This window comes from Carcharhinus amblyrhynchos, chromosome 10 (genome assembly GCF_965287045.1).
Source record: "Carcharhinus amblyrhynchos chromosome 10, sCarAmb.v2.hapA, whole genome shotgun sequence".
Lineage (NCBI taxonomy): Eukaryota > Metazoa > Chordata > Chondrichthyes > Carcharhiniformes > Carcharhinidae > Carcharhinus > Carcharhinus amblyrhynchos.
The window spans coordinates 27,638,790-27,666,142 of NC_137333.1; the positions used below are offsets into that span (position 1 = coordinate 27,638,790).

At 42.0% G+C, this 27,353-nt stretch overlaps 1 protein-coding gene across 1 annotated transcript in view; it reads right to left on the minus strand.

Annotated features, from left to right (window-relative positions):
* Window positions 1-27,353, minus strand: part of abcc4 (ATP binding cassette subfamily C member 4 (PEL blood group)) — a 411,789-nt gene that overhangs the window by 173,918 nt on the left and 210,518 nt on the right. Inside the window, exons 12-14 of the mRNA XM_080198151.1 lie at window positions 25,467-25,561; window positions 20,431-20,517; window positions 14,194-14,290 (exon numbers count right to left, since the gene is read on the minus strand). Coding sequence (XP_080054277.1) covers window positions 14,194-14,290; window positions 20,431-20,517; window positions 25,467-25,561 — 279 coding nt within the window. The remainder of the gene's footprint in view (window positions 1-14,193; window positions 14,291-20,430; window positions 20,518-25,466; window positions 25,562-27,353) is intronic.

A 27,353-nucleotide genomic window follows, 5' to 3' on the forward strand; every position in this document is an offset into this window, starting at 1 on the left:
TCCGAGTGCTCTGGTTCCCTCCCACACTCCAAAGATGTGTGGGTTAGGTTGGTTGGCCACGCTAAATTGATCCTAGTGTCAGAAGATTGGCAGGGTAAATGTGTGCAGTTGTGGGAATAGGGCCTGGATGGGATTGTGGTCAGTGAAGACTCAATAGGCCAAATGGCCTCTTTCTGTACTGTAGATTCTATGATTCTGTTTGCACTGTCTTTTGTGGAAGAGAATTCCAAAGATTCAAAACCCAGAGAAAAAAACATCTAATCTCAGTCTTAAATGAGTGATCCCTCATTTTTTGTCAGTTCAAGATTCTCTGACAAGAGGAAACACTAATATCCAGAAAACTGAAGTAAAACATCTCTACTTTTCTAATCAATTCCCCCAAACTAAACACGAACATTCTATTAGTTTTCCTAATTACTTGCTGTGCCTGTATCCTAGCCTTTTGTGATTCATGCACTAGGACACCCAGATCCTGAACGCCACAGTAGCACAGTGGTTAGCACTGCTGCTTCACAGCTCCAGGGTCCTGGGTTTGATTCCTGGCTCGGGTCACTGTCTGTGTGGAGTTTGCACATTCTTCTTGTGTCTGCGTGGGTTTCCTCCCATAGTCCAAAGATGTGCAGGTTAGGTGTGATTGACCATACTAAGAAATTGGCCCTTAGTGTCCAGGGATGCGTATGTTAGAGGGATTAGTGGGTATAATATAGAATTATAGAATCCTACATTGCAGAAAGAGGCCCTTTGGCCCATCGAGTCTGCACTGAACACAATCCCACCCAGCCCTACCCCCATATAATACCCACTGACCCCTCTAACCTACGCATCCCTGGACACTAAGGGGCAATTTCTTAGCATGGCCAATCAACCTAACCTGCACATCTTTGGACTGTGGGAGGAAACCCATGTAAACATGAAGAGAACGTGCAAACTCCACACAGACAGTGACCCAAGCCAGGAATCAAACCCAGGACGCTGGAGCTGTGAAGCAGCAGTGCTAACCACTGTGCTGCCCATATGTAGGGATATGGGGGTAGGGACTGGGTGGGAATTGTTCAGTGCAGACTCCATGGGCCAAAGGGCCTCTTTCTGCACTGCAGGGTTCTATGATTCTATGATCCCTCTGCATTTCAAAACTCTGTAATCTCTCACCATTTAGATAATAAGCTTATCTTTTTATTCTCCTTGCTAAAATGGACATTTTAATATTTGCCCTCATTATATTACAATTGACTGAGTTTTGTCCATTCACTTAGTTCATCTGTGTCTCTTTGCAGCTTCCTTAATGCTCTTCACAATTTACTTTCATGCCTACCTTTATGCCATCAACAAATTCAGACTCTTCATCCAGTCATTTATAGAAATTGGAAAAAGTTGAGGTCTTAGCACTGATCCCTGTGGCACAATACTTGTCAAATACTGCCAATCTGAAAAAGGTTTACGTAAGCTCCCTTTTCCTGTAAGTTACAGTAAGAAATCTCACAATACCAGGTTAAAGTCCAACAGGTTTACTTGGTAGCAAAAGCCATTAGCTTTCGGAGCGCTGGCTGCCCCTTCGTCAGGTAAGTGGGAGTTCTGTTCAGAAACAGGGCATATAAAGACACAAACTCAATTTACAAAATAATGGATTAACACAATTTTGTAAATTGAGTTTGTGTCTTTATATGCCCTGTTTGTGAACAGAACTTCCACTTACCTGACGAAGGAGCAGCGCTCCGAAAGCTAGTGGCTTTTGCTACTAAGTAAACCTATTAGACTTTAACTTGGTGTTGTGAGACTGCTTACTGTGCTTACCCCAGTCCAACGCCGACATCTCCACATCCTGTTAGTTAGCTAATCTTCAGTCCACGCCAATACGTTACCCCCTACAACATGAGCTTTTACTTTCCACACCAACTTTTGACATGACATCAGTCATGGATCTGCTTAGGAACAGCAGGAACAAAAATTTATCTGTCAGCAACAGGTTAAAAACCTGCCTAGCAACAGCAGTAGCCATTCAAATGGGATAATGAGGCGTGGTCTTTCCCAATAACGTGATTAGCAGGCATCCAGTCAGAATTGGTCGTAAATAGCTCTGTCACCAGGAAACAATTTACTTAAATGATTGCGAGATCAATGGAGATATACAGGTGTTAACTTTAAGAGATTATGTAGTGATGTGATCCTAAACTCATAAAGCAAAGACAAAAGATGGAGGAGTTGTGAGCCCCGGATGAGGCCAGTGTGATCAGGTTATCTGATATCAATTTTAGCAAGCTAAATGAGACTGAGATAGCTGCAGAGAATGAGACAAGTACATTCAATTCAAACAGGTTGACTGAACTGCAACAAAGTGACTCAAAGTTAAAACAACTATCAGTCAGCCTATTTAGCGTAGGAAGCTCAGTGCATTCCTAAGTGTACAGGAGTACGTATTAATGATAAAATGGTGACCACCATATGTTAGTGCAGAGGAAAATGGACAGAAGTAGATCAAATTGTATTATGTTCCAAGTGTAGGACAGGGACTTTTAGGATAGCTCATGGGATTCCATCAGGGGGAAACCTCAGAACATAGAAAACCCAAGCAAAATCCAAAGCCAGTTTTATTGGCCCGCTCTATACATGGATGGAGTCACCTTTTGTCAAAGCTATCACCTCTGTCAGGTAATAGAGAAACTGCATGGGGTAATCAAGCCTTTCCTCCTAATCTCAGCAAGGATCCAAATCAACTGAGGAGGACCTTTCCCGTGAACATAAAGTGGGAACCAATATTTGCTTATTACCATGGACATATCCATCCAATTCACTGAAATCATACACTTAAGAACCATTACCACTACAGGAGTAGTATAGAATTATAGAATATACAGTGCGGAAGGGGGACATTAGGTCCATTGAGTCTGCACTGACCACAATCCCACCCAGGCCCTATCCCCATAACCCCATGCATTTACTCTAGCTAAACCCCCTGACACTAACGAGCAATTTAGCATGGCCAATCCACTTAATCTGCACATCTTTGGACAGTGGGAGGAAACCAGAGCACCTGAAGGAAACCCACTCAGATATGTGGAGAATGTGCAAACTCCACACAGTGGCCCAAACCAGGAATCAAACTTAGGTCCCTGGCACTGTGCCCATCTGAAATAGGGCAGGTAACTAAATTTTTTCCTAGATATGCCTTACCAAAGGAGATACAGTCAGACCAAAGGTCAAATTTTATGTCAGCACTATTCAAAGAAGTCATGAATAGCCTGGAAATCAAACAATACAAATCATCAGCCTATAATCCAGAATCCCCAAGAGCACTAACTAGTCAGGCAGCATCAGACTTTGAAAACTACGATGTGAGCTTATAGCCAAGACTACCCTCATTATTGGAACATTCTTATTATTTGCAATTAGGAATGCACCAAATGAGTCTACCAAATTTAGTCCTTTTGAATTAGTCTATGGGCATTAGATCACAGGACCATTGAAATTAACTTGCGAAAAGTTGCTTAGCACAAAGTCCTTTTAGAGTAAGTCTGAAATTTCAGGGAATGACTGAATGCGGCCTGAGGTGGCGAGAAAATATTTAAAGACAGCTTCATGGGAAATGAAAGCAGGACTGATAGAAAGGCCCAGACTCAACGTTTTGCACCAAGAGAAAGTGATCATGTTATTATTACCTGAGACAGGCAAACCCCTGAATGCTAGATTCAGTGGGCCATATCACACAGAAAGGAAATTAAGTGAGGTAGGCTATCTGGTAGGCACACCTGACAGATGCAAACCTCATAGGGTCCATCACATAAACATGTGAAAAAAATGCTGGGTTCGAAGCAATGAGAACAAGCAAGAGATTTTGTTAGTTACAAAGCAGGGGGAAGACAAAGGGTCAAATTATCTCAGTGAATTCCCTAGAATTCATTCCAGAAACGAGGGAGCACTAGAGAATTTAAACCTATGGTTAAGCTATCTCCCAGGTATGAGCCGGAGTGAACTGACATAGTTACTGCAGTCCTATAAATGCATTTGCAGGAATAAACTAGGTAGAATGCAGTTAGCAACACAATATAGATATTGGGAACACCATTCTCATCAAACAACTACCATATCAGTTAAACCCAGCTAAATTATCGCAGTACAGAAGGAAATTGAGTTCCAGAACAACAGTTTTGAATTGAGTTCTGGTGATTGAAGCTCTTCTACTGTCATGGTTTCCAAACTGGATGGAGCCCAGAGATTGTGCTTGAATGTATTTGATCAGATGATCAAAATTCATCACCAAAACAGACTCGTTCAAGGGCTATTGACAAATACCTTTAATTGAAGGAGAAAAATATATTTCCACTTTTGTGACACTTCAAGGACTTTATCCATTCAAAATCATGTCTTTTCTGGTAGTGGGTTCCAAGAAGTCCCAAATATAACCATAGAACATTACAGCACAGAAACAGGCCTTTTGGCCCTTCTTGGCTGTGTTGAATCATTTTTCTGCCCACTCCCACTGACCAGCACCTGGACCATATCCCTCCACACCCCTCTCATCCATGTACCTGTCCAAGTTTTTCTTAAACGTTAAAAGTGAGCTCGCATTTACCACTTCATCTGGCAGCTCATTCCACACTCCCATCACTCTGTGTGAAGAAGCCCCCCCTAATATTCCCTTTAAACTTTTGCCCCTTCACCCTTAACCCATGTCCTCTAGTTTTCTTCTCCCCTAGTCTCAGTGGAAAAAGCCTGCTTGCATTCACTCTACCTGCACCAATCATAATTTTATACACCTCTACCAACTCTCCCCTCATTCTTCTATGCTCCAGGGAATAAAGTCCTAACCTGTACAATCTTTCTCCGTAACTCAGTTTCTCACGTCCTGGCAACATCCTTGTAAACGTTCTCTGCACTCTTTCTGCCTTATTAATATCCTTCCTGTAATTAGGTGACCAAAACTGCACACAATACTCTAAATTTGGCCTCACCAATGTCTTATACAACCTCATCATAACATTCCAACTCTTATACTCAATATTTTGATTTATAAAGGCCAACGTACCAAAAGCACTCTTTACGACCCCATCTACCTGTGACGCCACTTTTGGGGAACTATGTATCTGTATTCCCAGATCCCTCTGTTTTACTGCACTCTTCAGTGTCCTACCATTTACCTTGTACGTTCTATGTTGGTTTGTCCTTCCAAAGTGCAATACCTCACACTTGTCTGCATTAAACTCCATCGGCCATTTTTCAGCCCATTTTTCTAGCTGGTCCAAATCCCTCTACAAGCTTTGAAAATGTTCTTCACTGTCCACTACACCTCCAATCTTTGTATCATCAGCAAATTTGCCGATCTAATTTGCGACATTATCATCCAGATCATTGATATAGTTGATAAACAACAATGGACCCAGCACTGATCCCTGTGGTACACCACTAGTCACAGGCCTCCACTCAGAGAAGCAATCCTTCGCTACCACACTCTAGCTTTTTCCATTGAGCCAATGTCTAATCCAATTTACTACCTCTCTATGTACACCCAACGACTGAACCTTCCTAACTAACCTCCCACGCGGGACCTCGTCAAAGACCTTACTGAAGTCCATGCAGACAACATCCACTGCCTTCCCTTCATCCACTTTCCTGGTAACCTCCTTGAAAATAGCAGAGGTGCTTAATGAATACTTTACCTCGGAATTCACGGTGGAAAAAGATCTGGGTGGTTGTACTGCATGCTTGCAGCAGACTGAAAAGATTGAGTATGTGGACATTAAGAAAGAGGATGTGTTGGAAATTTTGAATAGCATCAAGATAGATAAGTCGCCGGGACCGGATGGGATGTACCCCAGGTCACTGTGGGAAGTGAGGGAAGAGATTGCAGAGCCTCTGGCGATGATCTTTGCATCGTTGATGGAGGCGGGAGAGGTTCCGGAGGATTGGAGGATTGCGGATGTGGTTCCTATATTCAAGAAGGGGAATAGGGATAGCCCAGGAAATTATCGACCGGTGAGTCTAACCTCAGTGGTTGGTAAGTTGATGGAGAAGATCCTGAGGGACAGGAATTATGAACATTTAGAGAAGTTTAGTATGCTCAAAGCTAGTCAGCACAGCTTTGTCAAAGGCAGGTCGTGCCTTACAAGCCTGGTTAGTTCTTTGAAAATGTCACTAAACACATTGACGAAGGAAGAGCAGTAGACGTGGTTTATATGGACTTCAGCAAGGCGTTTGAAAAGGCCCCCAGTGCAAGACTTCTTGAGAAAGTGAGAGAGCATGGGATCCAAGGGGCTGTTGCCTTGTGGATCCAGAACTGGCTTGCCAGCAGAAGGCAGAGAATGGTTACGGATGGGTCTTTTTCTGCATGGAGGCCAGTCACCAGTGGAGTGTCCCAGGGATCTGTTCTGGGACCCTTGCTGTTTGTAATTTTTATAAATGAGCTGGATGAGGAAGTGGAGGGATGGGTTGGTAAGTCTGCCATTGACACGTAGGTCAGAGGTGTTGTGGATAGTTTGGAGGGATGTCAGAAGTTGCAGCGTGACATAGATAGGATGCAAGACTAGGCGGAGAAGTGGCAGATAGATTTCAACAAGGATAAATGTGTAGTGGTCCGTTTTAGCAGGTCAAATGGGACGAACGAGTATAATATCAAAGGTAAGACTCTTAGCAGTGTAGAGGATCAGAAGGACCTTGGGGTCCGGGTCCATAGGACTCTTAAATTGGCCTCACAGGTACAGGATGTGGTCAAGGAGGTGTATGGTGTACTGGCCTTCATCAATCAAGGGACTGAGTTTAGGAGTCGGGAGATAATACTGCAGCTTTATAAGACCCTTGTCAAACCCCACTTGGAGTACTCTGCTCAGTTCTGGTCGCCTCATTACAGGAGGGATGTGGAAGCTATTGAAAGGGTGCAGAGGAGATTTACAAGGACGTTGCCTGGATTGGGTGGCATGCCTTATGAGGACAGGTTGAGGGACCTCGGTCTTTTCTCCCTGGAGAGACAAAGGATGAGAGGTGACCTGATAGAGGTTTATAAGATGCTGAGAGGTATAGATCCAGTGGATTCTCAGAGGCTATTTCCCAGGGCTGACATGGTCACTACGAGAGGACACAGCTTTAAGGTGCTGGGGAGTAGGTACAGAGAAGATGTCAGGGATAAATTTTTCATTCAGAGGGTGGTGGGTGAGTGGAATTGGCTGCCGTCGGTGGTGGAGGCAAATTCGATAGGGTATTTTGAGAGACTTCTGGATGAGTACATGGGGCTTAATAGGATTGAGAGTTATAGGTAGGCCTAGTAGGGAGGGATATGATCGGCCTGTTTGTGCTGTCGTTTTTCTATGTTCTAAAAGCTCTAATAGATTGGTTAAACATGACCTACCATGCACAAAGCCATATTGGCTCTCCCTAAGAAGTCCCTGTCTAGCCAAATATTTGTAGATCCTATCTCTTAGTACTCCTTCCAATAATTTACCTACTACTAATGTCAAACTTACCAGCCTATAATTTCCCGGACTACTTTTTGAGCCTTTTTTAAACAACAGAACAACATGAGCAATCCTCCAATCATCCAGCACCTCATCTGTGGATACCAACATTTTAAATATATCTGCCAGGGCCCCTGCAATTTCAACACTAGCCTCCTTCAAGGTCCAAGGGAATAACGTGTCCGATCCTGGGGATTTATCTATTCTGATTTGCCTCAAAACAGCAAGCACTTCCTCCCCTTTAATCTGTATAGGTTCCATGACCTCCCTACTTGTTTGCCTTATTTACACAAACTCCATGCCAGTTTCCTTAGTAAATACAGACGCAAAAAGCCCATTTAATATCTCCCCCATTTCTTTTGGTTCCATATATAGCTGACCACTCTAATCTTCAAGAGGACCAATTTTATCCCTTACTATCCTTTTGTTCTTAATATACTTGTAGATGGCTAGTATGTTTGCATCTCTCGGTGCCATGTCCCACTATGTGTCCCAGATACAAGAAATATATAAACATAAGGATGAAGAACACCCCCGCAACTTTTCAGAGGGTCACGAACAGTGATTGGAAGATTGACTCACTGCGCCACATACACTGATAACTTAGTGGTGTTCAGCCAGAGTTGGGAAGAGCATCTGCACCACCAAAAAGACTGTTTGACCTCTTAAAAGAAGCCAAATCTCATGATAAATTTAGCAAAAAGCAAATTTGCTAAGGCCCACGGCAGGTGTACAGGTCCCTATTCCGATGGTCACAGGATGTGAATGATTCAGACAGCCACATTCAGAGGGGAGAATCAAAGAGGAGCCAGAGTATATTTGCCAACACCTGCAGAAGCAGGCAGGCCATCTAGCAGCCAAAAATCCACTGTAACATCTAAGAGCCGAGAGGCTGTTTAAACATCTCACAGCCGAGAGGTTATTTCAACATCTAAGACATCTTAGAGACAAGATAGTGCAGAAACCCTTATAAAGGCAGTTTAAATATCTTTGCTGGACCAGGAAAAGACTTTCCTAGGCTTGATCATCTGTTTTGTATTGTATGGTATCTATAAATTGGATTTGACTTATAGGTTTATTTAACTTGGATATTGTTTGGAATCAGGAATGTTTTAAGGTATTGAAGGATTGCAGATTTTTGTTTTGGGACAAGGGTTAACTTCTATATAAACTGTGTGTATGTTTAGTAATTCATATATTGAATTGTCTTGGAGTATTATAGTCCTATTCATGTGTCTTTGTCTCCTCTTTCATTTAATGAATAGTCTTTGGTGATTGTTACACAACAATTGGCCTGGCTATTCTCGTTGGGGGCGTCATATGATCCCTTACACCATCTCAAAAACAAAACAATGCACCACACAAATCTGAATTTCAAACTGAGACACCCTCAAAGATTGGGTTTGTAGCATATTTTATTAAATGACTTCTGGAAAGCTAAATACAGTACATCCCCAGATCCCCATTACCCACAGCACATTTGACTCCTTTAAATTGGTCAAACATTATGCCCCTTTCACAAAACCATGTTGATTCTGCCTGATTGCCTTGAATTTTCAGCGTACGTTGATATAAAATTTATAATAACGGCTTCCAATATTTGCCCTATGACAGATGTTAAGCCATCTGGTCTGTAGTTTCCTCCTCTCTATCTGTTTCCCTTTCTGAAAAGAAGTGCACCTACTCAAGAGCATTTAGGGATGGCCAATAAACACTGGCCTAGCCAGTGATGCCCATATCCCATGAAAAGAATTTATGGAAAGTTATCTGTAGTGAAATGCAGATACACCTAGGCTACTTCATCAAGCTCAGTTTCTACTGGCAGGGTAAACAAGCAGTCATCACATCCTTAAGGGATATTAGGAAGGCAAGATAATGGTTTACATTGAAGCCTGGGCCAGCAATTCTAATCTTGACAATGTATAAATCGTACATTGTAAATATTGGCCTGCACATGAATCACTGAAGTGACAAAAGGAAAAAACACAACTTCCATCAAATCATTTGAGGGTACATGGTGTCTGCATTGTTAGTAAGGATATTTTTATTTTAAGAGCACATTTTCATCCATCTGTTACTAGTGTTTAAAGACAATTTCCAGTGAATCACTCAAAATGCTTTCTCAATTTATAGTTACTCAGGACAACAAAGCATTGACAAGCAACTTCAGATCATAGGAGAAGTCAGTAAAATCATGGGAAATATATCTGACCATTTTCTACACAGGAGTAATTGGGTGAACTGCTTTAAATACTAGCAACAAAGGTATAATGACTACTATAGCTGCTGATTAATTAGTGGTTTTCTTCATCTATTAACTACTGTAAACTGGTAACTTTGGACCAACAAACCTTTGAACATCACAAAACTAACCACAAATTATTAAAATACCATGAGATTAATACTGTTGGGCTCATTTTTGGAACTAAATCTAACAATCATTTCATTTGGCCAGCAAGTTACTTTTCAGTTCCCTCATCAGAATATGAACCCAACCAACATATTCCTGAGTGATGAGAGGGGCTCTGTTTCCTTCACTCAACAGTTAACCGTGATACCAAAGTCCAGTGAAGATATCAAACATAGCAGACAAATGCCATCTACATGTTAGAATTTATAGTTTCTTAAACATGTTTAAATATCAAATATATAAAATTAAAAATGCAAAACCCAAATCTCATAGCATATTCCCCTTGCAAGAATGTAAATTGGTGGGCTAGTTTGGTGCATTAGATTAGCTGGAAGCATTTTGTTCAGGGATGACACCAGGACATCAGGATTAAAGTACAAGACTGACAGAAACAGACGCGCAGTATAAAGGGTTAAACACAACTGGCTCTCTGCTTCCCTGCCACTTCGTACATCTATAAAAACTCAAGCCCTTTTACTTTAAGTCCTGGCAGTAAGTAGGAGGCAAAGAACAAAATACAGGTTTTGATGTATACAGGTTTGGCTGCACAGTGCACCCAAGTACTTTTGAACACCAAGATTTACAAGTTTAACATCTTTTAAAAATATATCTTTTTTATTTTTATGACAAAGTGAAAAATCATACATTTCCCTACATTATAGTCGAATAAAGAGTACATAGAACATAGAACAGTTCAGCACAGTACAGGCCCTTCGGCCCTCGATGTTGTGCCGAGCTTCAAGATCTAGCTATCCCACTTCCTATCATTCTGGTGTGCTCCATGTGCCTATCCAATAACCTCTGAAAGTCCCTAAAGTCTCCAACTCCACTATCACAGCAAGTAGTCCATTCCACATCCCAACCACTCTCTGAGTAAAGAACCTACCTCAGACATCCCACCTATATCTCCAACCATGAATCTTATAGTTATGCTCCCTAGTAATGGCTACATCCACCCAAGGAAACAGTCTCTGCTCGTCCGCTCTATTTATCGCCCTCATCATCTTGTAAACGTCTATTAAGTCGCCTCTCATCCTCCTCTGCTCTAAAGGGACACTCAGAACTTTCCACTCACCTGACAAAGAAACAGCGTTCCGACAGCTTGTGGCTTTACTATCAAATAAACTTGTTGGACTTTAACCTGGTGTTGTAAGACTGCTTACTGTGTTCTATGAGATAGCCAGTTACTTATCCAATCAGCCAAGTTTCCATCTATCCCGCACCTCCTTACTTTTCTTCATGAGCTTACCATGAGGAACCTTATCAAATGCCTTACTAAAATCCATGTATACGACATCAACTGCTCTACCTTCATCTACACACTTAGTTGCCTCCTCAAAGAATTCAATCAAATTTGTAAGGCAAGACTTACCCTTCACGAATCCGTGCTGATTAAGTTGCATCTTTCCAAATGGTCATAAATCCTGTCCCTCAGGACCTTTTCCATTAACTTACTGACCACTGAAGTAAGACTAACCGGCCTATAATTATCAGAGTCATTCCTATTTCCTTTCTTGAACAGAGGAACAACATACGCCACTCTCCAGTCCTCTGGCACTATCTCTGTGGACAGTGAGGACCCAAAGATCAAAGCCAAAGGCTCTGCAATCTCATCTCTTGCCTCCTAAAGAGTCCTAGGATATATCCAATCTGGCCCAGAGAACTTATCGACCCTCAGGTTTTTCAAAATTGCTAATACATCTTCTCTCAGAACATTTACCTTCTCCAACCTGTCAGCCTGTATCACACTCTCATCCTCAAAAACATAGCCCCTCTCCTTGGTAAACACTGAAGAAAAGTATTCATTCATCGCCACTCCTATCTCTTCTGACTCCATGCACATGTTCTCACTACTATCCTTGACCGGCCCTAACCTCACCCTCATCATTCTTTTACTTCTCACAAGAGTAAAAAGCCTTGGGGTTTTCCTTATTCCGACTCGCCAAGCACTTTTCATGCCCCCTCCTGGCTCTCCTAAGCCATTTTTTAAGCTCACTCCTTGCTACCTTGTAACCTTCAAGCGACCCAACTGAACCTTGTTTTCTCATCCTTCCATATGCTTCCTTTTCCCTCTTGACAAGACATTCAACCTCTTTTGTGAGCCATGGTTCCCTCACTCGGCCATTTCCTCCCTGCCTGACAGGGACATACCAGTATTTGTTCCTTGAATAAGCTCTACTTTTTAGTTGTGCCTTTCCCTGACAGTTTCTGTTCCCATCTTATGCTCCCTAATTCTTGCCTAACTGTATCATAATTACCCCTCCCCCAAGTATAAACCTTGCCCTGCCGTATGGCCCTATCCATCTCCATTGCAGTAATGAAAGACACCGAACTGTGGTCACTATCTCCAAAATGCTCTCCCACAAACAGATCTAACGCTTGGCCCGGTTCATTACCCAGTACCAAGTCCAATGTGGCCCCAACTCTTGTCGTCCTATCCACATATTGTGTCAGGAAACCCTCCTGCATAAACTGTACAAAAACTGTCCCACCTGAACTATTCGACCTATAAAAGTTCCAATCAATATTTGAAAAGGTAAAGTCATCCATGATTACTACCCTGTGATCTCCACACCTATCCATAATCTGCTTTGCAATTTCCTCCTCCAAATCTCTATAACGATTTGGAAGCCTATAGAAAATTCCTAACAACGTGACCGCTCCTTCCCTATTTCTAACTTCAGCACATATTACCCCAGTAGGCAGATCCCCCTCGAAATGCCTTTCAGCAGCCGTTAAACGATCTTTGATTAACAATGCTACTCCTCCGCCTCTTTTACTACCTTCCCTATTCTTACTGAAACATCTATTTCCCGGAACTTCCAACAACCTTTCCTGTCCCTTTTCTAACCATGTCTCTGTAATGGCCACAACATCATAGTCCCAAGTACCAATCCACGCTCCAAGTTCACTTACCTTATTCCGGGTGCTCCTTGCATTGAAGTAGACACACTTCAACCCACCTTCCTGTCTGCCGGTACATTCCTGCGACCTTGATACCCTCCTCAGTACCTCACTACACTCAACACTGGCTTCTGGACTAGAGCTCATTTTCCCATCCCTCTGACAAATTAGTTTAAAGCAGCCCCACCCCAACCCCGAAGAGCCATAGCAAATTTCCCTCCCAGAATATTAGTGGCCCTCTGGTTCAGGTGCAAACCGTCCTGTTTGTACAGATCCCACTTCCCCCAGAATGTGCTCCAATTATCCATGTAACTGAAACCCTCCCTCCTACACCATCCCTGCAGCCACGTGTTTATCTGCACACAAGAAAGAGTGTTGCCCCTGTTCTCCCCACGTCTGTGCGGGTTTCCTGCGGGTGCTCCGGTTCCTTCCACAGTCCAAAGAGGACAGGTTAAGTTAATTGGACATGCTAAATTGCCTGCTGCCTCGCCAAAGCAGCCAGCATAAAAAGACCCTACACACCCAGGACATTCTTTCTTCTACCTTCTTCTGTCGGGAAAAAGATATGAAAATCTGAGATCACATACCAACAAACACAAGAACAGCTTTTTCCTAGTTGCCATCAGACTTTTGAATGGAATTACTTGACATTAAGTTGATCTTTCTCTACACCCTAACTACAAATGTAACACCACATTTTGCACTCTCTCGTTTCCTTCCTTATGAACAGTATGCTTTGTTTGTATAGTGTGTAAGAAACAATACTTCTCACTGTATGCTAATACATGGAACAATAAATCAAATCAAATCAAATCCTTCGTGTTGGAGGATGAGCAGAGTAAATACGTGATGTGAAGATATTGGATTGATCAGAATGGTTCCAAGGATAAGAAACTAAGGCTACGTGAATAGATTGGAGAGAAGAGCTGTTCGTCTTGGAGGAGATTTGAGCAAGAGGATATTTGATAGAAGTGTTAAAATCATGAGGGTTGGTCACTGTTCTATTGACAGAAGAATCGAAATAAGATACAAGGAGATTGGCAAAGAAGCAATGTTCTCACAAGGAAAAACATTTTTATAATCTGAATGTTTCAAGCTATAATGTGCTGCCTGAGAGTAGGGTGGAAGTAGATTCAACTGAGGCCATCAAAAGAGAACTGAACTTTTATCTGAGATGAAAAGATTTAAAGGGCAAAGTGAGAGAGTGGAACTTGGTGAGTCGTTCTTGCAGACTCAGCAAGTACAGGATGGGCAAAGTAGTTTTTTCTATACTGTAACTATTCAACATTTCTAACTTACAAAATTATATCAAAGAAATAGAAGCCATCGTGTAAGTAATAGACCATTCAACATGAAAAGCAGATATAGAACAGCATAAGCACATGATTCCCATTTTCTGTGCACTTTTAAAGGATTTTTTTTCCCTAAAACAAAACCTACCTCTTTTAATATCAGAATCTGGTCAGCTGTACTTAGATATTGAAGTTGATGTGTCACCAGAATACGAGGTTTATTTTTCAAAACCCCAGTTATACACCTAAAGCAGGAAATAAAAATGATCAATTTCTCAGTTGCTCAACTTATTGTCCTGTGCGTCTTTGGACCATATAAATTCATCTCAGGGTAGCTTTTGGGATGCTAATCTTGCTCTAGATCTGCTGGAGGACCTCTATGTCCAGAGGAAATCCAAGATTACAAACGTTGACACCACAAAATGAAATGATGTTGTAAAATGAAACTGGAAAAAGGGAGTAGCAATCAATTTACCTGAAGAAGAGGTGAGGTTCCAAATGAATGGAACAGTAAAAATATTTATGTGGAGGAAGCTGGCCTTCTACATTATGGAGGAAGTTTGCCCTCTGCCTCACTATTTCTTCCAGGTTACTGCCTGCACAGCTGCCCATGTGCTACATTGCTACCCGTGAACGAGATATCTAGACAGATTTGACAAGACTCAAAGTCTGAGCTCACCATGAGTATATGTTTGTTAAAATGTTAGTTTAGAATAGGCCTTTGTTTTACCAATCAGGGAACTCGTTTTAATATCTCATTATATTTGCCCCACAAATTGCTGGAAAGTCAAGACAATAGGACCTTGTGAATGTAATATCCAATGGCTTATTTTCTTAACCAATAAGAGAAAAGGTCAGTGAATAAAATGTAAAAGATGGAGAAGGAAATAAGCTACATTGGACACAAACTATGCTTAATGACAAAAAGTGAAATAGAGATAGAAAGAGGTGGAAAAAGAATGTATAACAGAGGGCGAGGAGACAGGACGAAATGACAGCAACCGAAAGTGTTTGAAACTGGTAAATGGGGCAACACTGTGGCACAGTGGTTAGCACTGTTGCCTCACTGCTTCAGGGACCCGGATATGATTCCAGTCTGTGTGGAGTTTGCACGTTCTCCCCATGTCTGCATGGGTTTCCTCCTGGTGCTCTGGTTTCCTCCCATAGTCCAAAGATGTATAGGTTTGGTAGATTGGCCATGCTAAATTGCCCCTCCGTGTCCCAAGATGTGTAGGTTAGGGGGATTAGCAGGGTAAACGTGTGACATGGGGATTACAGGCTGGGGGGGGCGGGGGGGGGGGTACGTACACGGGTGGAAGGTGCTAGTGTTGGGCCTGGGTAAGATGCTCTGTTGGAGAGTCAGCGAGGGCCGAATGGCTGCCTTCTACACTATAGGGATTCTATTCTATGAAACAACAAGCAGGATACAGACAGACTGATGAAATGGGTGAACACAAGGCAGCTGAAATTTAATATAGTGAAGTGACAGTAATGAATTTTGGAAGGAGGAGTGAGTACAAAATGGTACAATTTTAACAGAGCTGCAAGAGGAGAGATCTTAAGACTTATTTATACTATTGTCTAATGGCAGCAGGATAAGTTGATGTGGATGTTAAAAATCATATGGGATTGTCTGCTTTAGCATCATGCAGTAAATTTTACACAGCAGCTTGTGGGCCAAGGGTTACCATATATGGACAGACTGGAAAAGCTGTTTTTAAAGCAGAGAAGGTTAAAAGGAGATTTAAGAGGAGTTCAATATTGAGGTGTTCAAACATGCACAAATTTATAGTAATCGGCTAAACAGCCATAGGTGAGAGCAGGAAAAATTGGTAGGGCTTCAGGTAAAGAATAGAGAAGTAGAACTAACTGCGTAGCTATTGTAAAAGCTAGCTTAGGACTGATTGTTCAAATGGTTGCCTTTTGTGTTGATTTTTGACCCAAGATCAAGAACAATGGAAATGATTTTGACAGAAATTGCTACAACAAAAAATAATCATGGTTCATCTAATTTGCATTTTACCATCCTGAGAGTCATATAAATTGAGAATAATGGAATTGTTTATTAAATCAAAATCAACCTCTATCAATTAGTCTATAACAGAACCAGACTCAAAGAAATCGCTAGAGCATAATTGTTGTGAAACCGAGGGTTAAAGGCATTTTCTCCTGTTAAGCATGCTCCACTCTTCACAGAATGGGTTTCACTTTTAGGCCCCAATGAGGCCAGGATTGGAGGCGAGTGGAAAAAAGTGCAGCCAGTTCCCATGCCTGTTCTCTGGCTGTCTCCTGTCCCTAGGCCATTTTCATGGAGGTGGGTTTGGGATATCTGCCGACACGCAGTGGCTAGCTAAACCAGTTATTAATGGCCTATTAAAGCCCATTAAAGGAGGCTGCCTTGATTATCCAGTCAGATTCCAGATCCTAGGATGCAATGAAAACCAGTTTAACTACTTAGATGTGGTCTCCTGGAGACAGACATCAGGTGAGAAGATGTGGGGATTTGAGCCAACACTCCAGGGAACCATCCCTGCCAGCCGAGTTGTGCAAGCCATACTGTTGAAGAGCTGCACACCCATCCCCATCCAAACAATGGTAAACTGGAGGCAATAGCCATTCCTTTAATAGAATCATTGAATCATATGGCGCAGAAGAGGCCCTTCGGCGCCATCGAGTCTGCACCGATATATCAGAAACAGGTGCTGCTTTGTCTACAACCAGCAGTCTACATGTTGATGCTGCAGAGGCATAACTGGCCCTAATTGTTGGAATGTTTGTTTTAATCCAAGCTAATGCAGATCTGTTATTTTAGGGTTTTCCATTGGTGTTTTTCAGAATGGGGCTTCATTAGGTTGACTGATAAGAAAAGTTATGTGACTGGAGAGAAAACAAGTTCAACTGCTGCTAGGAATCTTTAAAGAGAAGTAGCTCTTTCTCTCCCTGGAGAATAGAGATTGGGATCTGTCAGAAAATAGATCTCCTTCTCTAAAGTAATGCTGTTTGAAGTTAGCTCTTTCTCCAAAGGCTGTTGTATGAGAGTCAGAAGACAGGTGTCTTTCTGGAACTCTGTTCAGAGGTGTTAAAGGGCTGTAAACCTAGCGTCCACGTGATCTATGTTTTTGATGCTTATTAATTCTGAAGAGGGATCGATGTCTGTGGGGATATTGCTTAACTGGGAACTATAGAGATAACTGTTAAGAATTCTACCTTGTTATATTTAATTATTTCAATTGGTAAAAACTATAAATAAAAGTTGTTTCAATAAAAGCTAATAGAATCAATTAACACTCCAAGTGTGATTCTACTAAATTACACTAATGTCAAAATCAAATAAAGCTAGGGTCTAGGCTAACTTCATAATATACTCGGGAGTTTTTGATCTGGTCTCTAACACTATCAACAAAGATATATTCCATTGAGAAAGAGACGATGAGAAGGATGCATCATCTGTAGCTATGGAAGTCAAGAATAGTATCAAATTAAAATAAAAGACAAATAATGGTGCAAAGATTAGTGGTAGGCCAGAGGATTGGGAAAATTTTAGAAACCCGCAAAGGATGACGAAAGCAATAATTAAAGTGAAATCAGACTGCGAACGAAAACTACCAATAAAGACAGACATTAAGAGAGTCTGTTGGTATATAAAGAGGTAAAAAGTAGGTAAAGTCAGCATTGGTCCCTGAGAGGGAGAAACTGGGTGATTACTATTAAGAAACAAGGAAATGACATAAACTTTGAACAAGTCTTTCGTATCTATCCTCACAGTAGAAGATACTAGAAGCATCCAAAGATTAGTTAAAAAAAAATCAAGAGGCAGAGAGAGTTGGAGGGAAAATGAAATAATCACAATCCAAGACAAAAAGTACTTTGAACTATTGGGGCTAAGGGCTGACAAGTTGCCTGGATGTGATGGCCTGCATCCTAGGGTTCTAAAAGAAATGGTGGTAGAGAAATTGGATGCGTCGGTTGTAAACTTTTTAAATTTCTCAAGCTTCTGGAAAGGTCCCAGCAAATTGGAAAGCTGTAAATGCCACAACTCTATACAAGAAAGGCAGAAAGCAGGAAATTAGAATCCATGAAGGAGGCAATTATAAGACTTCTAGACAATTATAGTACAATCAGGCACAGTCACCATGGTTTTGTGAAAGAAAAATCATGTTTGATTAATTTATTGGTGTTTTTCCCGGAAGTAACATGTAGGATAGGTGAAGAATAAGCAGTAAATAATGAGCATATGGATTTCCAAAAAGCATTTGATGTGCCAAGGTAAGACATAAAATGCTGACAGTGCTGAAGGAGATCATTTGGCCCCATCGAGTTTGTACCAACGCTCCGAAACAGCATTTTAACCAGGCCTACCTTTTCCATATCCCTGTAACCTCGTGTATTTAACCCACACATCTTTGGAAACTAAGGGGCAATTTAGCATGACCAATCTACCTAACCTGAACATCTCTGGACTGTGGAAGGAAACTAGAGCATCCGGAGGAAACCCATACATACATGGGGAGAACGTGCACACAGTCACCCAAGACTGGAATTGCACCTGGTTCCCTGGCACTGTGAGGCAGCAGTGCTAACCAGGCCACCCTTGTTGGCAGTTTTGTAGGTAACTTTGTACTTAAAACTTTACTGTACAAAGTAAGAGGGATAGAGGATTGGCTAACTAACAGGAAACAGAGAGTCAAGATAAATTAATAACTTTCAGGTTGACAAACTGATATGAATGGAGTCTCACAGGGATCAGTGCTGGGGCCTCACTTATTTGCGACCTATATTAGTGACTTGGATGAAATGACCGACTACAGTATTCAAATTTGCAGATAATACAAAGATAGGCAGGAAAGCAAATTGTGAGGATACAGTTTACAAAAGAATACAGACAAATCAAATGAGAGGGCAAAGGCTTAGCAGATGGTATATAATGTGGGAAAGGTGAGGTTGTCCACTTTGAAAAGAATAGAAAAGCAGAATATTATTTAAATGGGGGGGGGGGTGGAATTACAAAATGCTGAGGTGAAGGAGGATGTGGTTAACTTTGCACATAAATCATAATAAAGTTTGCATGCAGGTATAGCAAGTAATTAGGAAGGCAAAAGGAATGACGACTTTTATTGCAAGGGGGCTGGTATACAAAAATAGGGAAGCATTGCTATAAATGTACTAGGCATTGGTGAGACCATACCTGGAGTATTGTGTACAGTTTTAGTCTCCTTACCTAAGGATGAATATACTTGCATTGTTAGCAGTTCAGAAAAGGTTCACTCAGCTGATTCTTGGGATCAATGGGTTGTCTTATGAGGAAAAATTGAACAGGTTTGGTGCATATTCGTTGGCATTCAGAAGAATGAGAACTGATCTTATTGAAGTATTTAAGGTTCTGAGGAGGCTTGGCAGGGGGTAGATGCTTAGAGCATATTTCCTCTCATGGGAGAATCTAGGACTTGGGGGCAAGATTTAAAGATGCAGGGTCTCCTATTTAAGATGAAGGGGAGGAAAAATTTCTTCTCTTAGTGTCATTGGAATCCTCTTCTACAAATAGCATTGGTGGCTGGATTATTGAATATATTCAAGGCTTAGTTAGATAGATTTTGATCCACAGGAGCCAAGATTACGGGAGTAGGCAAGAAAGTGGAGTTAAGACCACAATCAGATCAGTCAGGATTTAAACTGAATAACAGAAGGTTCAATGGGCTGAATGCTCCCTGAATGATGAAAAAGGCTTAAGTCATTAAATGGCCTACTCCTGTTCCAATATGGCTGTGGCTGGAATAATTTGTAGTGATTTTCTAAGTTCAGCGACTTTATGATCACATTTGAGTTCAGTGCATGATTATAATCTTGCAAGTTTCCAACAATTTCTGGCCCTACATAGTTTAATTTAGCCTCAAAATATGCTTTAGGTGTTCACATGTGTGTTTCAAAAGAAGTGCAAAGTAGCTTACACAACTGGCAGTGTTTTAAAATCATATCAAACCAATAAATAAAATTTATGTTGAGGAGCTTCTTAATTGGCACAAATTCTAATACATGATGGAGGTGCAAGGTCTGTAAGGTCTGGGCCAGAAGTTCCCCAAAGCCGTTTCATGTAGCAGGATTATGGATCCTTTATGTTCCAGTGGAAAATTCCAGGAAAGGCTCATTTAAATATTCTGAAACCAAACAGAGCAATGCCCTGAAGAGAAATGGCATGGATCACAATTGTGTGTAATCAAAATGTCAAAGTTTAGGTATTCTTTCTCAAACTAAGGCCAGTTTTTTCACAAGGTTAGTCAAGCTGAATATGCTCAGAAAAAGTACTTTTAATTAAAAAAAACACCAGAAATTTATCAGACAAGTTAAATTGCTTGTTCTGCAAGGCAATTAGTTTTCCAAAACCACTCACTGTTCAAACAGGTGTCTCCCAACTTCAGCATCAACAGCACTGAGAGGGTCATCAAGCAAGTAGATATCAGCATCCTGATACACAGACCTTTAGAAAAAGCAAGATTTGTAAAGTTAAAAATACTGTTAGAAAAATCATCGTTTTCTTTTTCAGCACATATACAAACATAATAGATGCAAACTCTTCACATCAATCTCGAGATCAATTGAGTAAGCAACTCTTTTTCAAAATCCTTAAAACACGGTTATAATACAACCTTCCTAGAATTAACAGTTACAATTTCTACCATGGCAAAAGAACCAAAGGTGTCATTAAAAAAGTTGTGATGAGCTGGAATAAGCTACCTAAAAAGTCGATGGAAGAAGATTCAATAATAAATTTCAAGAGAGAATTGGAAGGGAAGGAATGATTGCAGGCTATGTAAGGTTTGAAAGGGACACTGCATTAATATTAAAGCTTGACAGGCAGTGAAATATTTTTGAAGTCCAGTTATAGAACATAGAACACTACAGTGCAGAAACAGGCCCTTCGGCCCATCGAGTCTGCACTGACCACAATCCCACCCAGGCCCTATCCCCATATCCCTACACATTTACCTGCTAATCCCTCTAATTTATACATCCCAGGACACTAAGGGGCAATTTTAGCAAGGTCAATCAACCTAACCTGCACATCTTTGGACTGTGGGAGGAAACCGGAGCACCTGGAGGAAACCCACGCAGACACGAGGAGAATGTGCAAACTCCACACAGACAGTGACCTGAGCCGGGAATTGAACCCAGGTCCCTGGAGCTATGAAGCAGCAGTGCTAACCACTGTGCTACTGTGCCGCCCATGTTGCAAGAAAAGTGACAGTTAATTTGTACAAACCAAGCTCCCACAAACAAAATTGTTAGAATGACCAGGAGGGCGATTGTCGCAGCCCACTGCACTACAAATGACTCGAGGGGAGGCCATTTCATGGCTTCACGCTGGGTGCCATGGCCTTCATAGGTCTCCTGCAGCCGGATTTCCGGCACCGATTTCACTCCAGCAGGATTTTCTTTAGCTCCCCGTGTGCGTGGATCTGGCGGCCTGACCCCACTGGAGTGAAGGATGGCCATCAAGGCCTCCAGAGGGTTGGGTGTTGGGGGTGGGGGGGGGGGGGGGGGGGGGTAGGGCCTGGGCATTGCCACCTTGGTAGAGCTAGCCTGGGCCCTCTGGCAGTACCCATGGGACAAAGTGCCAATGCCCACCAGGCATCAGGTAGTGCCAAGGCGGCGGCAGGTCTTAATGGGGGTGGGGCCAGATTGGGGAGATCAGAGTGGGTGGGGCCCTGCTACCACTCTGCAGTTGGGCTGACTGACAGAGGGAGTGAGGCCAGTGATCAGGGCTGGCCATTGAGGTGGGGCACGGGGGGGAGGAGGAGGGTGGGTGGGTGGGAAGTGGTTGGTGCTCAACTGCAGGGATGGGCAGGTTGGCGGGAGATCGAGCTGGACCAGGAGGCAGCGAGTTTGAAGCTGGCTGCACATTTTCGGCAGGGCTGACACACCTGATACCCAACTCTCTGGGGGGTCTTGATGGCCATCCTTCACTCCAGTGGGGTCAGGCCACCAGATCCACACATGTGGAGAGCTACAGAAAACCCCACTGAAGTGAAATCGGCGCCAAAAATGCAGATGCAGGAGACCTGTGAAGGTCATAGAGCCCAGCGGAAAGTCAAGAAATGGCCTTCCCTCAAGTCTTTTGTAGTGCAGCGGGCTGCGACAATCGCCCTCCTGATCATTCTAATAATTTTGTTTATGGGAGCTTGCTTTGTACAAATTAACTGTCACTTTTCTTGCATCATAACTGAACTTCAAAAATATTTCACTGTCTGTCAAGCTTTAATATTGATGCAGTGTTCCTTTCAAGCCTTTCAGTGCCTGCAATTTTTCCTTCCCTTCCAATTCCCTCTTGAAATTTATTATTGAATCTTCTTTCACTGACTTTTTAGGTAGTTTATTCCAGATCATCAGAACTTTTTTAATGATACCTCTGGTTCCATGGTTCGGGCCATGGAAGAGTAAGAGGGCTAGCAATGCAGGGGTCGCAACACTGGACAGCGATCGAGCTGGCCGGTGATTGAAAGGCCGGCAGTGCGGAGCAACTGCACATACACTGATGTCAGTGCTGGCAGATTGGCGCATGTGCAGTGACCCACTCAGCGCAATGCTACCGGACACTCCAGCAGGTTCCCCTCCCTAGTTTTTCGTGTGATTCACACTGAGGCATTCTGCAGTGCACAGATTGTGGGAGATTCATTTTGAAACTCCTGCTGAAAAAACCAGCGGGATCTACTCCAGTTTTTACTTTAAGTTGCCAGATGCAGTAGTAGAGGCGGGTACAATTTTGTATTTTAAAAAGTATTTAGACAGATACATGGATAAGGTGGGAATTGAGGGATATGGGCCAAATGCGGGCAATTGGGACTAGCTTCGAGGTTTAAAGAAAAGGACGGCATAGGCAAGGTAGGCCGTAGGGCCTGTTTCCATGCTGTAAACTTCTATGACTCTATAATTGCCTGGCTTAAAATTTCAAACAAATTTCGGCAGTTGTAAGTCAGGACCATGAGCTGGTGCATTAATGTGCACTTGCCAACCAATTAGCTGTCTGTTCTAATACAATGAGCCATAACTTCCAGGTTTGCCAGTGTCACATTGTTCCCTCCCTTCCCTCCTCTTGTCGACACCCCTCCCGCCACCCCCATCCTACCTTTCTGGTCCAAGACACAAGTCCCCTCCCCTCCTCTCTGATCTGGGATGTCCCCAGCAGGCTTCAACACCTCCCCACCCCGCCCACTAACTTCCAGGACACCTTCCTAGAAACACTCACCATTGAAACTTACCTGCTTACTTAACTCTTTAAACATCCACTTTATGTCAGCTACTACCACAAAAAAGGGGAGTGATCTATCTCTTATCTCTCTGTGCCCCAGTTACTCTTCACTGATGCTGTCGGGGATGCGCTGCACTTCTCCTGTCTCACCAGGCCTGAGTGCGGAAGGTAGGGCGAGATAGGAGCTGTGCAATTATAGCTTGGGTACATCTGTCAAGTCTGTCAATCTTGACAGATTGCCACTCTGCGAAAGTTACAGGCCAATAGAAATTATTGTCTTCCCTTTATACTGACGTTCTTGTGAAATGTCCTACTGGCGCAAAACGAAAAGCTTTGCCATGTCTCTCTGCTAAGCAATACTCAAATTCTGTACTAACAAAGGAATTAATTCAATCAAGGTGGCGAATCTTTGAAACTTTTTACCCTGGGAGTTGTGAAGGCTCAATCATTGACTGTGTTTTAAATCAGTGATTAATTTCCAGATACCAATGAAATTAATGGATATAGGTATAGTGCAGGAAGATGGGGTTGAGGTAGAAGATCTCCCATGATCTAGTTGAGTAACAAAGCAGGTTCCAAGGGTTGAATAACCTACTCCAGTTCCTTTGTTCCCGTTAAAGAACAGTCCTTTCAATCTGGACTTCTCAACAGTAATCCTTAGTTTAGATTAGTGGGTTAGTGTTGTTTTGTTTTAAAAAGCTGGTCGGCGCAACATCGTGGGCCGAAGGGCCTGTTCTGCGCTGTAATGTTCTATGTTCATTTTGCTTTAGGAGCTGAAGGTATTTAGGATATATTTGTGGCTTTTGTTTGCCCAGAAATTTGCGAAGAGGTGACTGTCTAGATCGCAGAATTGTTGGATTGTGAGCTTAGTTGTCAGCATCTAAAATAGGAACGCAAGGAGAATATCCATCTTTATTTTGGTCCATTTTATCCAAGGTGATATTAGCAGGTAGCACGGGCAGAATTTTACAGCCTTATTCGAGGAAGACTGCAAACTCCCACCCAAGGTCAAAGACCATTTCTGTTGTATGTCTCTTGCCCGCTCCGATTCCAAGGCAAGTGGGGAGGTAGAATTCTGGTGCACTTTACTCCAAGGTTAGGTTGGCATTTATGTTGGAGAGAATGAGGTGATGGAAGGGTTTCCATGTATTGGGCTGCAAATTTCAGGGTAACACGCATAGCAAGATATCTATAACCAGACTAGCCATCTAAAGGGTTACAGCTTGCATATTTGTGTTAGAATATTCTGAATGCAAGTCTCCGTTTCAGAGTAATTGCATTTATAAATGGAGAGCGTCCTAATACTTTGAAAAATGTTGGCGCAAGATAGATTGGTTGGTTACTTGTCTTAGTATGTCATCTCTGTCTGTATTTATGAATGATGATATTCATTTGACTTACATGAGCAAAGGTTCTATTGTCAAGGCAAAAAGAAAGGGAGATATAAGGCAACCCTATCATGCCCCTCTGCGGTTGCAAATATAGGTAAGCAGAGGTCATTGGTGTGTGTTGTGGATGTTGGGTGGATACTGTATTTTAATGCGCTACCTAAATATGCTGCCGCTCAATTGTGACAGGGAAAAATGTCCATACTTACCCAATTAACTATCCATCCAGGGAGATGATCAGGACAGATGATCAACAGAATGATGAAATATCCTGAATAGTATTATGGGCGACACTATGGTGAGCACTGCCTCCTCACAACTCCAGGGATCTGAATTTCGATTCCCAGCTTGGGAATCCTCCCACAGTCCAAAGATATGCAAGTCAGGTTGACTGGCCATGCTAAATTGTCCCTTATGTGTCCTGGGATGTGTATGTAACAGGGTTTCAGGGATGGGGGTCTGGGTGGTATTTTTGTCAGTGCAGACTCGATGGGCTGAACGGCATGCTTCTGCAATGTGAAGTTTCTCTGATTTTATGAATATCTAGTTCTGTTACGTAAGAGGTGACTCCATATGAGACTTATTTATGTGGGTCTCAGCCAATTGGCCATTGATAGATTTTTCATCAAAAATCAAAGTAGTTCTTGAAATAACTACAATGCTGAAAAAATGTTTAACTGCACTTGGCAAAATAAAAAACAATTATCATAATTTTCTTCAAAGGCATTTTCTAAAATAAGTACAGAGTTACAGACATCAGCCAAAGTCTAGTATCGTAGGAACCTCATTTACCTAGCCAAATTCACTCGAGCTTTTTGTCCTCCACTGAGTGTGACTCCACGGTCTCCAATCTGGGTCAGGTCACCATCCTGAAGTAGTTCCAAATCCTATCAAAGTCACATAAGAAATAAAAGAGGTTTTCAACAATTTTTTTCAGCAAGTTCTAAATTATCAATTTAAATTGGTCTATCAACAAGGGCTGATTTGACCAAAAAATTACTTTATACATTGAAACCATTCAGGGATTGAAAACACAATACAGGTAATTTTGAGAGGCCCAGCGTGGTATCTCATTGGGCAGGACTGTGGTTTACAGATCTGGCCCAGTAACAATATAGCTTTTTATGCCCGAAACCTCATGTGCAGGTTTTCTAATTGTTTCAGCATATGCTCACATTCCACAGATCTGAAGGCAATGGATACTGAAAAACTATGGGTTCTGATAACATTCCAGCAATAGTACTGAAGACTTGTGCTCCAGAATTAGTTGCACTTCTAGCCAAGTTGTTGCAATACAGGTACCGACACTTACCCAACAATGTGGAAAATTGCCTAGGTATGCCCTTTCTAAAAAAATAGGGCAAATCCAACCTGACCTGGCCAAGTACTAGTAAATTGATGGGAGGGTTCTTTGACATTGCTATCAACACTTACTTAGCAATTATCTGCTCACTGATGCACAGTTTGGGTTTCACCAGGACCACTCACCCCCTGGCCTCATTCATGTCAGGAAAAGGGAGGTTTAAGTTTCCTGTTTTTGGAATGTCACTGTCATACTGTAAATACTGAAAAATAACCATATGGGGGTCCGGCTAGTTTAATTGGATTAAAGGACAAGCATCAATAAGAAAGGTGTGAAGACGAGCAGTTTGATATGCTGATGAAGTCAGAGTGCCAGGAGAATTTACATAAGGCAAAGAGTGGAGTGGCTGTTGTATTTCAAAAGGGAATATATAAATAGATGAGGAAAGAAAGGGTAAGTTTACTTTCAAAATATAGTACCCATTGAATAAAAAATTAATTCTTGGAAATTAAACCACTAAAGGATTCTCTGAGATAACAGAGGGTAAGATTAAAGTAGTAAAACAGATTTTTAAAAAATTAAGTCTGTGTGTATGGCTGGTAATATCTTAAAGAGGACAGAGTGTGGACAAGCCAGGGCTGGAGAGCAAGATTGTTGTCAACCTCACAGAACATCCTAAGAGCTGTAGAGCAATGTGTTAGAACAAAGAACATTACAGCACAGTACAGGTCCTTCAGCCCTCAATGTTGTGCCGAGCTATGCCCAATCCCAAGATCAAGCTATCCCCTCCCTATAATTCTAGAGTGCTCCATGTGCCTATCCAATAACCGCTTGAAAGTTCCTAATGTGTCCGATTCCACTATCACAGCAGGCAGTCTGTTCCACACCGCAACCATTCTCTGAGTGAAGAATCTACCTAGGACATCCCTCCTAGATCTCCCACCATGAACCTTATAGTTATGCCCCCTAGTAACAGCTACATCCACCCGAGGAAATAGTCTCTGTTACTGGAATTTTATAGCTTGGAAAATCTATAGGAGCTATTGCCACTTAAAGAGAAGTTTAGGTCTGAGTTATTTAAGCCATAATCTATTTGGAAAGATTTAAAAATTACTACTAACTGTCAAAGTGTTCTTGTGCTTAAGTGTAAATCTTTTTATTTTAATTAATGTTTCCCTTTAAAAAAAACCATTACAATTGATTTGAGAAGTTATTTTCTGATTTTGGAAAACCTCTTCTAATACACAAATTACAAAACCATTCTAGCAGCTGTTTCAAGTTTCCTTTTATGTTTTGAGCAGCTCAGCACTTATCATCCACTATAACAAGTGTCTTAGTGGAATCATAGATATACGAAAATATGAAATAGCAGCAGA